We start from the raw sequence: 14,338 nt of genomic DNA on the forward strand, positions 1-14,338 counted from the left end.
CAGTTCAACTCCTCAGGAATCCTATGATCCTTTGTTTAGCCACAATCAACGTTTTATCCTGAATTTGCAAGGCAACCAGGTGCTAGTATTGTGAATCAGTTATCATTTGACATGATGTAAGGCCTATTCTTATTTACAGAAAATGCCATTTGATGTTGTTCCCTTTTTTTCTTGTGTTGCAGATGTGGGTGGTGGCAGCTCTTTCCGATCCCGCACAGATGTTGTCATTGTCTATTGTGCACACAGTGCTGCTGGGGGTAGTTTTGCTGGGCTGAAAAAGGAACAGCCTGTCTATGTTCTCCTGCATGAAGTACAGCTTTGGGAGACAAAGCACTGCTCCAGCTTCTTCTTCTTCTTCTTCTTCTTCTTCTTCTTCTTCTTTTTTTTTTTTTTTTTTTTTTTTTTTGGCAGGATGTGGCACAGGTTTTTCAGGAACAGAATTTTGCTTCAGGGTTTGTGGGATCTTCAGTCTTGAGGCCCCAGATGATGTTCCCAGTGGTGCCATTGCATTCCTTCCAGTAATAAAACTGAAATGGCATAAGCAGTGTATTTACTCCATTTTATGTAATAAAAAAAAAAATACCTTGAAGCAAAATGTCACCTTCAGTAATCAAGGGTATAGATTTCCTTCGTAGTCATTCCTGATTTTTCTAAATTGCTTATGAGAGACTCATACAGGATTTTAACCTGGATTGGGAGAAAATGTTTAGTATAAATGCATGCTAGTGAGCTGTTATTAAATGATTATTTTCAACTAGATATGCCCGTAGATAAAGTGAAGCTTGTGTATGACTTGAGAATGCACGTATGTGTACCTGATCTACACAGAACCTGGAAGGTTTCAGGAATAAATCAAAGCTACGGACTATTGTTAATTTAAAGAAAAAATTAGGAACCGTCTAAAGGCAAATCAGGTTTTGCAGACCTAGACCTTGGGCACACATGAGGGCAGTTGTTTAGCAATATCCTGTATTTCCATAAGTTTTCCATGGTCCGTGTAGTTTTTGAGACTTTAGGAGTAGCATAGTTCTGATCCAGAGAATGAGTGTGCCGAGCTGTTTTCTTTGGTTTGATTTATTTTCTTTGTATGTTGGTGTCATACCAGATTTTGCGGTTCCATGTGTTTTTGTTCTCTCAGCTGTTTTGATTCCTAGTGGATTTGCTTTTGTTTTAATGCATAAGCCAAGGAATTAAGACAGGCAATTTCTCCAGCCAGTCCTCTGTTACATGGGTATAGCCATCTTCCAGAATGAATGGGCAGAGTAGTTGTTAAATACTATTATTATCAGTGATGAGATGCAAACATGAAAGAATCCAGATTTGTTTTCAGGACCTGTCTTAATTTGGCAGAAGGAGTAATCAAAGGGAGAGATAAAGAGAACATCTAAAATGTTGCTGTGATGCTCAAGGTTTGTCATCTGTGTTGTGGGGAAATTGTGCTTATTTTCACACTGTCTCTTTATAGGAAAAAAAATCCTGTGTGAAAATATCATCATTTTCCTTCAATGTTGTTTGAAATGCCATTGTATTTTCATTAAATAACAGTCAGTAGTGGTGCTTTTCTTAGCTGTAGGTTTCTATTCCACTAGATGTGATAAAGTTTGAGGCATAAAATTCCCTTGTCAAAGGAATGACCTGTGGGCTGTTTTTGATCTCTTTTTATCTCCCGCATTTGTAATTTCAGCGTTACAGCCCCTTCTTTGTGCAGACTGTGAATGAGAGATTACTATAATGACCATGCTACAAATAAATGCAACAGAAAGTCCTTGTGATCTGTCAAAGAATGGAAATGGCTGGTGGACGGTCTCGTTTCAACCTTCCTGCTGATACTTTTATCTGGAAGCGATCTAATTAAAAATTACCTGCCTTATGCTCTGTTAAGTCAGTTGCAGGCCTGGAACAGTGAACGTATGATCTCTGCAATTGCTTACCTGAAATCTCTATTTATGGAAATTTACTTGGCTAAAGATCCAAGTTCTTCTCTACTTACCCTTTAAATTGCTGCCCTTGGGTCAGCCAAACGTACTTGTTTTAAAAGTTAAAAAATAACTCAAAAAAACCCATTACATTGAGATTTTTCATCCCCGAGCAAAACTGTTGAAAAAGATCAGGAGTAATGTTTTAGAGTTCCTGACGGATGAGCTGGTATTTTAATCAAGGAGCAAAGTGCATTGCGTCAGATAAGAAACTTTAACATGTACTGGTGAGAGTTGACTTGTTACTCACTACACAGACGCTGCAGGGAGATAGAAATTCAACTTTTAGGGTAATACCCCTTGTTTGGAATGACAGTGCGGGCTCTGCTCTGCTCTGCCAGCTTCAGTTGTCTTTTGTGTCTAGCAGAAGTAGCACTGTCAGCATTTCTAATGGAGGATTTCCTGTTCTTTTCTGTCTAGATTAGAGTTGTAGAAGTATGCTTCATGGAATTCACTTGCAAGAAGGTTTTATTGTTGTTTAAATGTGGGTGTATGTGTTTAGTAACAAAAGCTTCAGTACACTCCTTTATCCCAGTAGGACTTTTCTGTTTTGTACACAAGAGAGTTTATATATATGTCTGTGTAAAAGTAAATCCATGTAAATATACAGAAGAATAAATGGGTTTGGATTCAAGAGCCAGATATTTTTGGGGAAGGAAACTTTCTCCTGTAAGACATGTTTTATCTTTTTGAGAAGGATACACATCACATGTTGGTTTTAATGTTTTCAAGTGCTGTATGTATCCCTGCTAGGTGTATGGGAAATTTTATTTCCCATAAAATGGGTGAGGGTGAGACTATTTCAGTATTATTATAGATATGAAAATGCCAGGACATGCCAGGTGTCTTGGCAGGAAAAGGTTGCTGTCTGTAGCCTCGCCTGCCTCGTGTTCGTAGGTCCTACACTAAGGTGCAGACTTTGGGGTCTGCTTTGCATTTGCAAATTAATTATGGAATGAAACTGGGTAAAAGCATGTACCTGGTCAGTGATTGCAGAGCCCTGAGACACGAGGAGCTGTGTGTCAAACACCTCATGTGAGAAGGCATTTTGCTTCACAGCGTTAATTGGAATAATTGATCCTTCTAAGTCTTGCCCATTATGGGGCATGTGTGCAGTATGTGGCTTTGGATATAATTAATGTACTCTTTAATTTGCTCCTGAAGCACAAGATGATGATCCTAATGTATTGAGTTCTTCGTTTGTGTATCTTGTGTTTTAAAAGAAATGGAAATACAAGAATTTAACTTTGTCATGGCAAGCTCTAGTTCGCCTGTCAAGGATCATTGTTCCATGTATGAATAACTTTCCTGCTCTCTCTTGATCTTTGTGTGTGTTGTCATACAGAGCTCAAGTTTCTATTTTTGATGTACTTTCTTTCTCCTCCTTTCCCAGGTGAAGCAGGAGCCATAGAAGGAAGACCTTGTGGTTTGCAATCATGCCATTCCCCTTTGGCAAGTCCCACAAGTCTCCTGCAGACATAGTGAAAAACCTGAAGGAGAGCATGGCAGTTCTAGAAAAACAAGACATCTCTGACAAAAAGGCGGAAAAGGTACAGTTGTGATGTTCCAGCTGCTAAACTGCATTTGAAAGTGGGGGAAAGGGGAGATTACAGCTGCTGAAACGAAATCAATTAGGAATTATTTTGGAGGTTTATACTCCGATAAAGGGTGATTTATGTACCTTTGAACCAGGTGTGTGTCCTGTTGGTTGGTTGGCTTACGCCACTGGCAGCTGATAATGATACTTGAAATGATTTGGAACTGTAGGACGTTGCATTTTTTTTTTTTTTCATTAAGCAGCTCACAGCTGTACAATGTTCTGGAGCTTGTGACCACCACAGTGCCTTCGCTACTGCACAAATAGTTCTGTCTCTGCTTGTCCATGCAAATCTTTACAGAGCAGAGTGTCTCTTACTGAAGCTGAAGAACTTTGTGTCTTCATGGATAGAGAATGTATTTTGGCTTTCCTGCCTCTTCTTCAGCCCACAGTAAGATGTGAGAAGTTCCTGTGCTAGTGCAGTTTCCTTTAGATGGATGTCTTGCTACTTCAGGCTCTGTACCTGTCCACAGTCATTTACTTCTCAACTGACACTCTTGATTTTACAGCTTTACAGAACTGACCTCAAAGTTCAGCCTGTGTGCAGCTGCATCCCACCTAGTCAATTGTGTGGTGGAAGTTTAGATGAGCACCCTCCTTGGAGGCTCTCCCAGCATTATTTAACTATTATGTGCCATTCTTGGCATCCACAGGGTCCCATATAAGACTTAGTTACAATCTTTTCATGTTCACCTATGTTTTTAAGCAGAGCTCCTCTACATTTGGTTTTACCTAGATTTGGCACTACTACTTCTAAGGGTCTTAGTTAAATTGCCGTCTTAGTTCTGATATTCTTTAATAATTAGCATCTTCTACCCCTTTGCCACCACGTGGTATGTTCCAGGTATCTTGCAGTGTACCACAGTGGTTTCCTCTGATGCTTTTCCTCTTATGGGAGAGGAAAATGTTACATTCTGTTATGCAGGCTTGTTTGAAGGCTGGAAGGATTTTCATTTGTTGCTGCTTTTCTTCTTTCTCTAAAGGAGCTTTCCATCAGGAGAGGAGGGATAGGTGCATTCTGAAGAGTCTCTGAGGAGACTTGGCACTGCCTCCTTTATCTCGGCCTCATTGTTAGTACCTGGGATGCGGTCTGGTCTTAAAATCTGGGCTCTTTTGTGTCCTCTCTTTTTGCTTAGACCCCTAATGGGGAACAGAGCAGCTCTCCCCATTCTGTGTAGCTGTGTCCTGTAGCACATGCCTGCGTTCCTGATGCTGTAGCTGAGGGTTGGTATGTACCTTTTCTTCTCGCTGCCTTTAGTCCCACACCTCCATCTTTTGAAAGACCTCATTGATGTGAGGCTGCTGCTCTGACAAGAAGTGATACGCTAAGCCTCTGGAGTGGTTTTTCCTGTGTCATACAGAAGGTGACACATTGTGCTTGCAGAACAAAGGCAGCCCACGTTCACTGGCTTCAGTGTGAGGAAGGCTAAATCCTGACATGCAGGGGAATGAACCTGGGTGTGATAGTGCTGTTCCCTGTCATCTTTGCTAATCACAGAGGAGCTGATGAATCCGAACACTCGCACCACCAGTGTCCACATCTCCGTGCAAAGATTCATCAGGAACTATTTGTTTCCTTGGCAAGCCAAGACTTCAGGAAAGTAACTCTGGTTGTGGCTGTGGATGGTTTGATGGAGAAAGTTCTTCAGTATCTTATGGACCAGTCATCAGATCTTTGAGGGCACGGCTCTGAGCAGACACACTGAATTTGTGCCCTCTCCCTGTCCAAGTCTGTAGAAACGACTGAAGTGGATTTGGAGTTAAAAGACAGGAGGGGTCTGAGCAGTAGCCTTTATTAGAAAAGAACTAACATTTCTTCATGGCCATATCTCAGTATTTAGGCATATTTTTCTCTTTCATTATCTTTTTTATGATGATGATTCTTTCTGCAATGTAACTTTTTGGCCTCCAATAGGGAAGAATTCTATGCTGGTGACAGGGTGGGTTCTGTGGCTAGTAGTGGAACAGAAATAGAAAAACTCATTCTACATGAACCACAAAAATTGCTGCCTGATACTAGAAGGGGAGAAGGATGCAAAAATTGTTCTGTTTTTATGACTTCATTTTATTAGTGATTAGATGTGTATAAAATATGGTTTGTCTCAGTACTTTTGGCATTGTTGCTGTTTAATCCAGGGGTATGCTGTTGTCACCTGTCACATATCAATGGTATCATTTCAGTGCTGGGTCAGTCAGCGTGCTAAATGCTCAGTATTGGTTATAAAAGTACCCATTTGGGTTAAGGGACTACCTACTTTTCTTACACTATTTTGTTTCTTTTTATAGTAAGTTTGCTACTGCATGGAGAATGCTCTTTAACAATTCTGTTGCACAATTGGAAATACAGATTTATAAGAAAATTAGACAAATAATTTTCCCTGGAAGTAATAAGTGTAATTATGTTTAAACAGAATCCCTCATTTTTTTCAGGGCTTAGGCTGAAATTTAAAAGTGTTAACATTTTGTGACTGGAAACAAAAAAAATCAATGGAGGTAATAAAGATTTTTAAATCTTGGACAGTGTGTTCCTGTCCATTCTTTATAATCAAAATGGAAGATATTCTTCAAAGTAAAAGATGTAAACCAATAGTAATGTCTTGTTCAATTATGAACATTTTGCCCTGTAATACTGGAAAATTGGTTTTATAACCAAAAATCTGAAATTCAGGTGTATCCTAGTTACATGTTAATCTACCTTTTGAGCTCTGTGAAGACTGGAGAAAAATTAACCAGGTAGTTGTCCAGGTCGTTTGAAATGTCCTTTAAGCATGTGGTGCTCGTTTGGGAGCTGGGCTGTGGCTCAGTGCTCCCCTGTCCCTGGTGTGCCACAGCTCTGGTGCTTGCTGCCTGCGCTGCTGTGCTTGGCACAGGGGTCGGGGCCTGCTGTCTGTCAGTATTTCGGAAGGGAAGTGAGATTGTCAAGTGCTTTATAACTGAAATGTGTTCATCATTTCTGCTGTTCGTTCTCCATTGCTTGTGCTCTCTCAGAAAGGGGGGCTAAAGGGAAGGGAAAGTTAACCTCCTCTCCTATAAGCAGGACCTACCCTTGATCCAGTCCATTAGTCTTTATTCACATCTCTTCCTCCTCTTTGGCTGATCCCAGCATTTTTTTCATACTACAGTTCCTTCGGTGTGTAGCACACATTTACTGTTGCGCAGGTAAATATTTACTCATGCAATCAAGCTGTTCTTTGCTACCCTCTGCCCTTGGGTTAACCTGGTGTGGGCTCCTGCTGTTATCCCAGGCAGGCTGGCCCTTGCAGGCATGCTTGGCCTCTCTCCTTCACGTCACAGCCGTGTGTGATGGCAGCACCCTGAGCCGCCTGCCTCAGCTGGCCCAGGGGGATGCTGTGCCGTGGGTCAGATTTCATTCAGGCAGTTAATGCTGTCATTCAGAAAGCAGTAAAATCTTAGATTTGTTACGCACGTGTGTACAGGAATCTGTGGTGGAAAAAGGCTAAAGGTTAAGTAGTAATCTGCCTGGCCTCCAGTGTAAGGCTCTTACTCAAGGAGTAAAGATGAGGCTCCGTCACGAAATAGCAGGTGAGAGGACATGCTTCTCTTCTAATTGAACTCAGCTCTTCTGTGCTGTCTCCATGCTAAATGTTTACTGGAAAATCATACAATTGTTTTTGGGCTTTCAGTGTACTACTGCACTGATGTAGTTACTAATGTGTTTATGGAGCTTTATGCGTTTGTAAGTATTTTGAAATCTGGCCAATTTAAATAGTTATTAAAATGATGGTTTTTACCTGTGATACGTACTGCTCTAGACTAATAAAATTATTCACCCAGTACAGGCTCAAAGCTATATCTGGTTTATCTTTTTGATGGATGTTTTCAGTAATAGTGCTGTTTCTGGAACTGAATTGTCCACGTGTAGAGAACCCCCAGCCACTGGGGTTCCATAGGCCTGGAGTCTGCCAAGCTCCAAACATTTCAGGACTGGCCATGTGTTCTTTATCTTTTTCTACTGTTCATAAACCCCGAATAATCCAGCTGTACAACTCTAGAGAGCGAGTCTCTGGGGTTTGCACTGCTTACCATTTAAAGAAATACTAAATTTTAGGGTATTTCACTGACCTTTCCAGAGACTGGAATAAACCATAGCTATAAAGACGTGCAGCTCTTCTGGTGTAACAATCATATATGTGACTTCATGGTGTCTGCTTTTATTTTTCAATAGTATCTTCCTGTCCTTCATAAACATGGAGAAGTAAGTACTTCCTCTATTTTCCTTGCTTTACGTTTGACTTTAATACTGTGGCTTGTCCTCAGATGGTATTGGTTTTCTGGCACCATTGAATTTCAAATATGACTTGCCAGGAAATTTTTCTCTAAAATTCAGGTTGCTCCTTCTCAAGTGTTGAGACCATATAAATACAGATGTTAGTACTTAAAAACTATAAATTTTAACATATAAAATATATACTTAGAGACTATAAAATATACAGAGAGTGTAGATATTCTGTAGATATAAAATACACCCTGGTCATATATTGTACTGGGATATATTTTACATATTTATACATATGGTGGCTGATTGTTAGTTCCCCTTCTGATCCTGGGATGAACCTCATTGTGTATTTTGATCTTTGGAGATTTTTTTTCCCCCCCTCTTAAAAGAAAGCAGTGCATTAGGCAATTTAGATCACAGTAGCTTAGAAAATCTTGCAAGTAATGCTAGCCAGCCTTGTCTTATCTTTCTTGATTTTATTTGATTTTAGTGTTTTTTACTTAGTTCTTCACACTGATATTTAACGTGTGTATTTCTAAATGTAACTATCTAAATTCCCTTCTGTATTTGAAATGGCAAGAATAGGTCTGCATATCTAGTATTTGGAATATGTTTGAGAGTTCATGGAATATACAGGAGTAAGAAGGTTCTAGAAATTTGTCAGAGTTTATTTCTAGTCCTTTTGATGTTGAATTTTAGAGTAGAAGAGATGAAGTATAAGGATGCTTTATTTTATGAAAGTGTAGTGTGCATCAAAAGACGTTGGTTACTGATCCAACACTTCCGGAAAACCTCGTACTTGTATTTCCAGAAGATACCCAGAAATGATAGCTGGAGTGAGGCAAGGCAGATGCTTTGATGCTGCGGGTGGTCAGACACTGGTACAGGTTGCCTGGAGAGGTGGTGGAGTGTCCATCCACGGAGCTGTTGGGAGCATGGCTGGCCATCAGCCTGGTCGGCTCGGCAGGACTGAGGTGGCCCTGCTCGAGCAGGTGGCTGCATCCTGATGGCCTCCTGAGGTACCTCCCAGCCTCAGCTGTGCTGCTTCTTAGGGATGTGGTGCGTGGTTTAGTGGCAGCCTTGAGCTTAAGGGTCTTTTCCTACCTCCGTGATTCTGTGTCTCTAGCTACTACTTCCCACTAAAGCTTCATGCCATGCCAGGTTCAGTGAAGCACATTCAGGTGGTCTTGATGGTTGTGAAGAGCACTGAAGTCCTGTTGTCTCTTACTGAAGCTCCCGAGCTGTATGTTCATGTTGGGCTAGAAGGCGTTTGGGGTTTTTAAAGCCCTCAGTGTTCACACTGCATTATTTTCTGCCTGGTTTGCAAGGTTTTCCATTGCTGGTGTCTGTCTCGGGCTGAAGGTGAGGGAGAGCCCTCAAGTGCAGTTAGTGAAGTTTTGGGGTTGGGAGGCTTCTTCTCTCTCCTGGGGTTTTAGTAGGACAAATTCTCCACTTTGATTCTTAATTACAGGCGTGCCCTCAACACTGCCATCATTTTAGCTGAAATAGGCAGTTACTTGAGCTGCCTTTCTTCCTCTTTCATCTTGCTTTCTACTTTAGTGTGCAGGGACAGACTTTGCTTCCTCTTCCCTCGGTAGCCATGCATCGGAGATATCTCTTCATATCTCCATGTCTGACAGATGTTCCTGTTCTTCTACGAAAGAGCTGTTTCTTCTGAATTTCAGAGAACAGTTGTGTGGTGTAATTCTGCTCCAGTGTGGTGAGCTGGTGTTCCCATTTCGCGTCTTCAGGAGCTGCCGTGAATCAAAGTAGTCTTACTGAGCACCTGCTTCTTGCTGTCTTAATAACAGTGCACAGAAAATCCTTTGGAATTTCGATTGAGGAGGAGACAACTGGGACTAGAAACTGAAGTTAGCAGGAAGAGGGAGGCAGCAGGGAGTGGAAAGTTGTGGAGGAGCTAAAAATGATACAGAGCCTCCTTAAAGGTCATGGAATCCTTGCTTGCATACCTGGCAAAGCTGGAATGGCTTTAGCTTGAATAGCACATGGGTCATGCTGATCTTAAACCTGTCTGGATAAAAAGCACAAATGAGAAATCTTTTTACATGCCCTTTATAAGACTGACAATATCCAGAAAGTGATCATTTTTCACTTTAATTATTTTCCATGAGCTATCAATCATAAATACTTTACATTAAAGTGTATGCATACTTTGTTGGCAGGTTCATCTAATTACTAAAAATCAGTGCACTTACAAACCATTCAGACTTTTTAGGCACGTGAAGAACCATTATAATTAAACCAGCTATTCATGATGATCATTTCCAGCATTTTTCCCCCAAGCTCAGTAAACATATATTTTTTGGTCCAATACAACCATGTTTTCCAGTCTGATCATGCACAACTGTTCTACGGAATGGAAATTTTGTCAGGTTCTTTTTATCCTATTGTGGTTCTTTAGGGGATTTTTGAATGGGAAGTTAAAAGGCAGTAAAAAGGAAGAGATTTTTACCTTTGGTAAATAAATTGTGTACGTCTTGCCTCTGCTTTTTATTGTTTGGGTTTTTTTTTTTTAATACCAGTCTCATAACAGTCTTATTTGCAGAGAGAATATCTTTTTTTTTTTTTTACCAGATTGTAATTTCCGGATTATTCCCCCCCAGTGGAAGTTTGCAGATGTGAAGAATAAAGGAGTGTGCAGTTAGAAAGACAAATGACATTGTGCTCTAACTGTACTTTTTTCCCATTTTCTTTAGGCGACGGAGGAGGTCTCAAAAAACCTTGTTGCCATGAAAGAAATCTTGTATGGCACAAATGAAAAAGAACCCCAAACAGAAGCTGTGGCACAGCTTGCTCAGGAGCTGTACAACAGTGGTCTTCTTAGTACCCTAGTAGCTGACTTGCAGCTCATTGATTTCGAGGTAAGAAAGGAGGTTTGACATTTATGTTCTGTATGTTAAAATAAACACCTGAATTCCTCCCGCTTTAATTGGTTAAGATGTTTCAGTCTTCCGCTTTTATTTCGTGGTTGTGACACATCCATTAGAAAGAGAACTCACTTTTCCAAACTGCATCTAGACTGAGCAATTATAGAATATGAAATCTGGGAATTTTAGGCATATAAACGACACAGATTTGAAGTAGATAAACCTCTAATCTGGTGGTACAGTTCTGTTAAAATTATGGAATAATTCTGAATTGTTGTGTACACAGGAGGGTTAATCTCTTAGTAGTAATCCGGTAGTGGACACAAACATTAATACTACAAGATGTATCTATCTGTTCATCTTGCTACATCAAATTACCAGGAAGAGTGATGAAATTATTGTAGCATTTATGAAGAAGTTTAAATGTATAATTTAAAGCTGTTAGTTTTATTAGAAGTCCAGTATTTCTCTCTCTTTCTAGAAACAGCTGATGCAACCTTTTTGCCTTTCCTTGTCTTTTTTTCTGTTTATTAAAAAAACAAACCCAAGTTTTTATTGATCAATTCAAAATAGCAATACTTACTTATATTTAAAAGGTATCTCCCTCTGTAAGCGTCTGTAGCATTTGTCACATCACATGGAATAATTTACCTTGCCTGCACCATAGAGAAAAATCCTATATAAGTTATGAGATGTTGCACTACAATTGGATTTTTCTCTTTTCCCTGAGGTCTCACAAGAAGCGTGTGGTTGTCTAGGAAAGGAGCCAAACCCATGTATCTCGCTCCACAGCCTCCACCATAAAGATCATCCCACTTAAGAGTGCTTATAAATGGCATTGTTCATAAACAAGTCGCTCACAATACAAACACAGCAGTTTAAAGTCCTATTGTAGTTTGACGTTCCAAAAACAATGGCTTTCTTCCCTGTTCTTTCTTCTCTCCCCTCCACCCCACCCATAACTCCCTCTGCTTGTGTTTAATTGTAACACAGTGGTATTTTTTCCCTACCCACGCAAGTGTTTATACCGTACATTAAACATTCAGGTTGTTAAATAAGCCAGGAAACCTGGGAAAGCTGAGAGGGAATGCTGAGATGGGATGGCCTTTAATTGCTGAAGAAAGGAAATCATGAAACGTCATCTGGATTCTGCTGATCTCCAGATTGGTATCAGCCTGGTGTTTACTCAGTCCAGTTATTAGCAAAGGAAACTTCATTATCTCATGGTAATGAAGAATGGTAACGATTTGCACAGGCTTGCTCTCATTAAGGAGAACTGTGCTTTTGATTCTAGGAGGACATGGAAAGATGGAGAGTTGTTTCCTGCCTGTGGCTCTTCTGCTGCTTTGTTTCACGAGGATGTGGTGGTTTCCCTTGGAGGGAGAACAGGTCATTCACTGCTTTCTAGGCTGGGCCACATCTGCTTTTATGGGTGGGAGCTGGCAGACAGTCCAGCTATTGTTGTTACCTAGAATTAATTCAACACACTTGTGCTCCAGATGTGCTCCACCTTCCCAGCTGTTCCAAAGCCAGTCAGATGTTGCCTTTGGTATCCCAAATGTCTGTGTGGGTTTACTGCATTTGAAACAATCTTTCCATTACTGATGGAAATATGTATTTGATTTTCTGGTGGTTTTTTAAACTTGAAGAGTGGGTCTAGAATTTTTCTTTCTGGTTTCCCACCACAGCTGAAGGTTATTCAGTGACAAACTTTTTTTTTTCATTTCAGTCTCACTTCTGAAGAAGGTTTCCTTGTAGAACAGGAAGGAACAGCTTATTAATAGACAGGGACTGTTCATTGCGACTAACTGTCTCAAATATACTTGCATCTAAATTGCTATGGTAAAAACAACCCATAGAAAAGTAACAGATAAAAACTAGAAAAATAATAAATTTCATGTTATAATAAAGAAAGCTGTAATTGTCCAGCCCTTGCCTTGTGCCCAGGCCTGTGTGGTGTTGCCCTACCCTGGACGCTTACTTTCCAGTGAAGCAGTCAACACAACCATCTCCTTACCAGTCTTAACACTTCCCAGTTATCTCCTTGCTGGTTTGCACTGAAAGAGATGGTATCCCTGGTGAAGCTGGGTTTTTTGTTCTGTTGTTTTGGGATTTTTTAAATGAAGAATAAAAAAAACCAACCCGAAACAAAACTGCCTTTTGCCCAGGGGAGCTGAATCCTTCTGCTGAGAAGACAATACAAGCACAGTGTCCCTCTCACCTCTGGCCTTCGTGACTGTTGGCACAGGGTCGGGGCCTGTTGGCCGTTGTTGGGCCATGAGGTCACTTGGCAAGGGGCAAGAAAGTGACAAAACCTGGCTGTGGGTTTGCTGTGTGCCACGGGCAGCTCAGGAATGGGAGAATAAGGAAAAGCTGTTCTTGCTGGGGACTCCGAGGCGAACGCCGTGAGCAGCACAGCACAGGCAGCGCTGGTGAATGGAAGTTGATGATTATATTATGTGGAGTTTGAGTAAAGCAATTCCTGCAAACACTGCTCTACTCATGACAGAACAAAGAGTTCTGGTGTTGCTTTGGGCTGGCTTTCAATGGAATTGTAATTGAAAAAACAAGCGTTTACAAACACTCTCTTATATCCTGAAAACAACACTCAGGCAAAACTGCCCGTGGTAATTCACAAACATGCCATTTGTAAAACTCCAGTCCTCCTACGTTTTCATAAACATTTCATTTTTTCTCATGCAGTCTTTTTTACACTGATTAGAAAACGGAAAGAATTTAAAATAATTGATGTTGTTTTTAAAATGCTTGCTAGTTATATACTCCCTGCATTTTACTCAAAAGCTTCCTGGTGTTACTCAGGAGATTTACACAGCACAGCTAGAGCTTGTCAAGAAACATTATCTACATCGAGGTTTGGTGTAGAACACTCAGGAAACCTGTAGGTGGAGTTGCTTAACAGGCTTTTATTTGCCGCTCCAAGCTTAGTACAAGCTGGCCTGGTCTTTTTGTGGAATAGATCTGATAACGCATATTCCTGAAGGTGTCTTTGTGCAGTCCGGAATGGACAGTTAATTGCAGAAATCTGGCTCTTAAATGGTGCATGTGAATGACAGTGAAAAGTGCTTATGTTTATAATCAGCTTTTTGTTAGATGCCTGTGCCAGTTTGTCATCTTCAGCTGTGGTCTCACAGAAGAAATAAACAGGACATGTATATTTATTCAACAAAGAACATTTCCAGTTCCTTTTACACTGGCTGGTGCTATGCTTGTGCATTTTTTTATGTACAATTTGTGCTGAATTCCAGCATCCTGGTCTTATTTATACTTGTTTTGTGCCTTGAAAAATGCGAGACTTGCATTTTAGGTCAGTGGATGATTTCTGTGTGTATTATTCATTCATTTATTTATTCCACTTTCATAAGTTGCAGTTCTAAGTTGGATGTTAACACTGCAGTTGGAAGTGCTCTGCACACTCTTAATGGTGGCATTGTGTCCCTAGACAAGGGGAGAGGATAATGGAATGTTGAAGAAATACACTTCCAGGCAAGAGCACGGTTAAAAACTGTTATGCTGGTAGCAAAATCAAATAAGCCCAGGAGATTGATGCTGCGTAGAAATATCTGATGAAACATCAACTGGCTTTACTTCTGAATGTAAATTCCCCATGATCTGACTGCAA

At 40.5% G+C, this 14,338-nt stretch overlaps 1 protein-coding gene across 2 annotated transcripts in view; it reads left to right on the forward strand.

Moving 5' to 3' along the window:
• The window catches only part of CAB39 (calcium binding protein 39), a 41,392-nt gene that overhangs the window by 18,063 nt on the left and 8,991 nt on the right, over window positions 1-14,338 (forward strand). For both annotated transcript variants that reach the window (XM_066193943.1, XM_066193944.1), the window contains exons 2-3: window positions 3,370-3,526; window positions 10,528-10,692. In XM_066193943.1, the coding sequence (XP_066050040.1) occupies window positions 3,413-3,526; window positions 10,528-10,692 (279 nt within the window). In that variant the 5' untranslated portion in view covers window positions 3,370-3,412. The remainder of the gene's footprint in view (window positions 1-3,369; window positions 3,527-10,527; window positions 10,693-14,338) is intronic.

The sequence above is a fragment of the Chamaea fasciata genome, unplaced genomic scaffold, assembly GCF_029207755.1.
Source record: "Chamaea fasciata isolate MVZ Bird 193981 ecotype frontalis unplaced genomic scaffold, bChaFas1.0.hap1 SCAF_11, whole genome shotgun sequence".
In the NCBI taxonomy this organism is placed as follows: domain Eukaryota; kingdom Metazoa; phylum Chordata; class Aves; order Passeriformes; family Sylviidae; genus Chamaea; species Chamaea fasciata.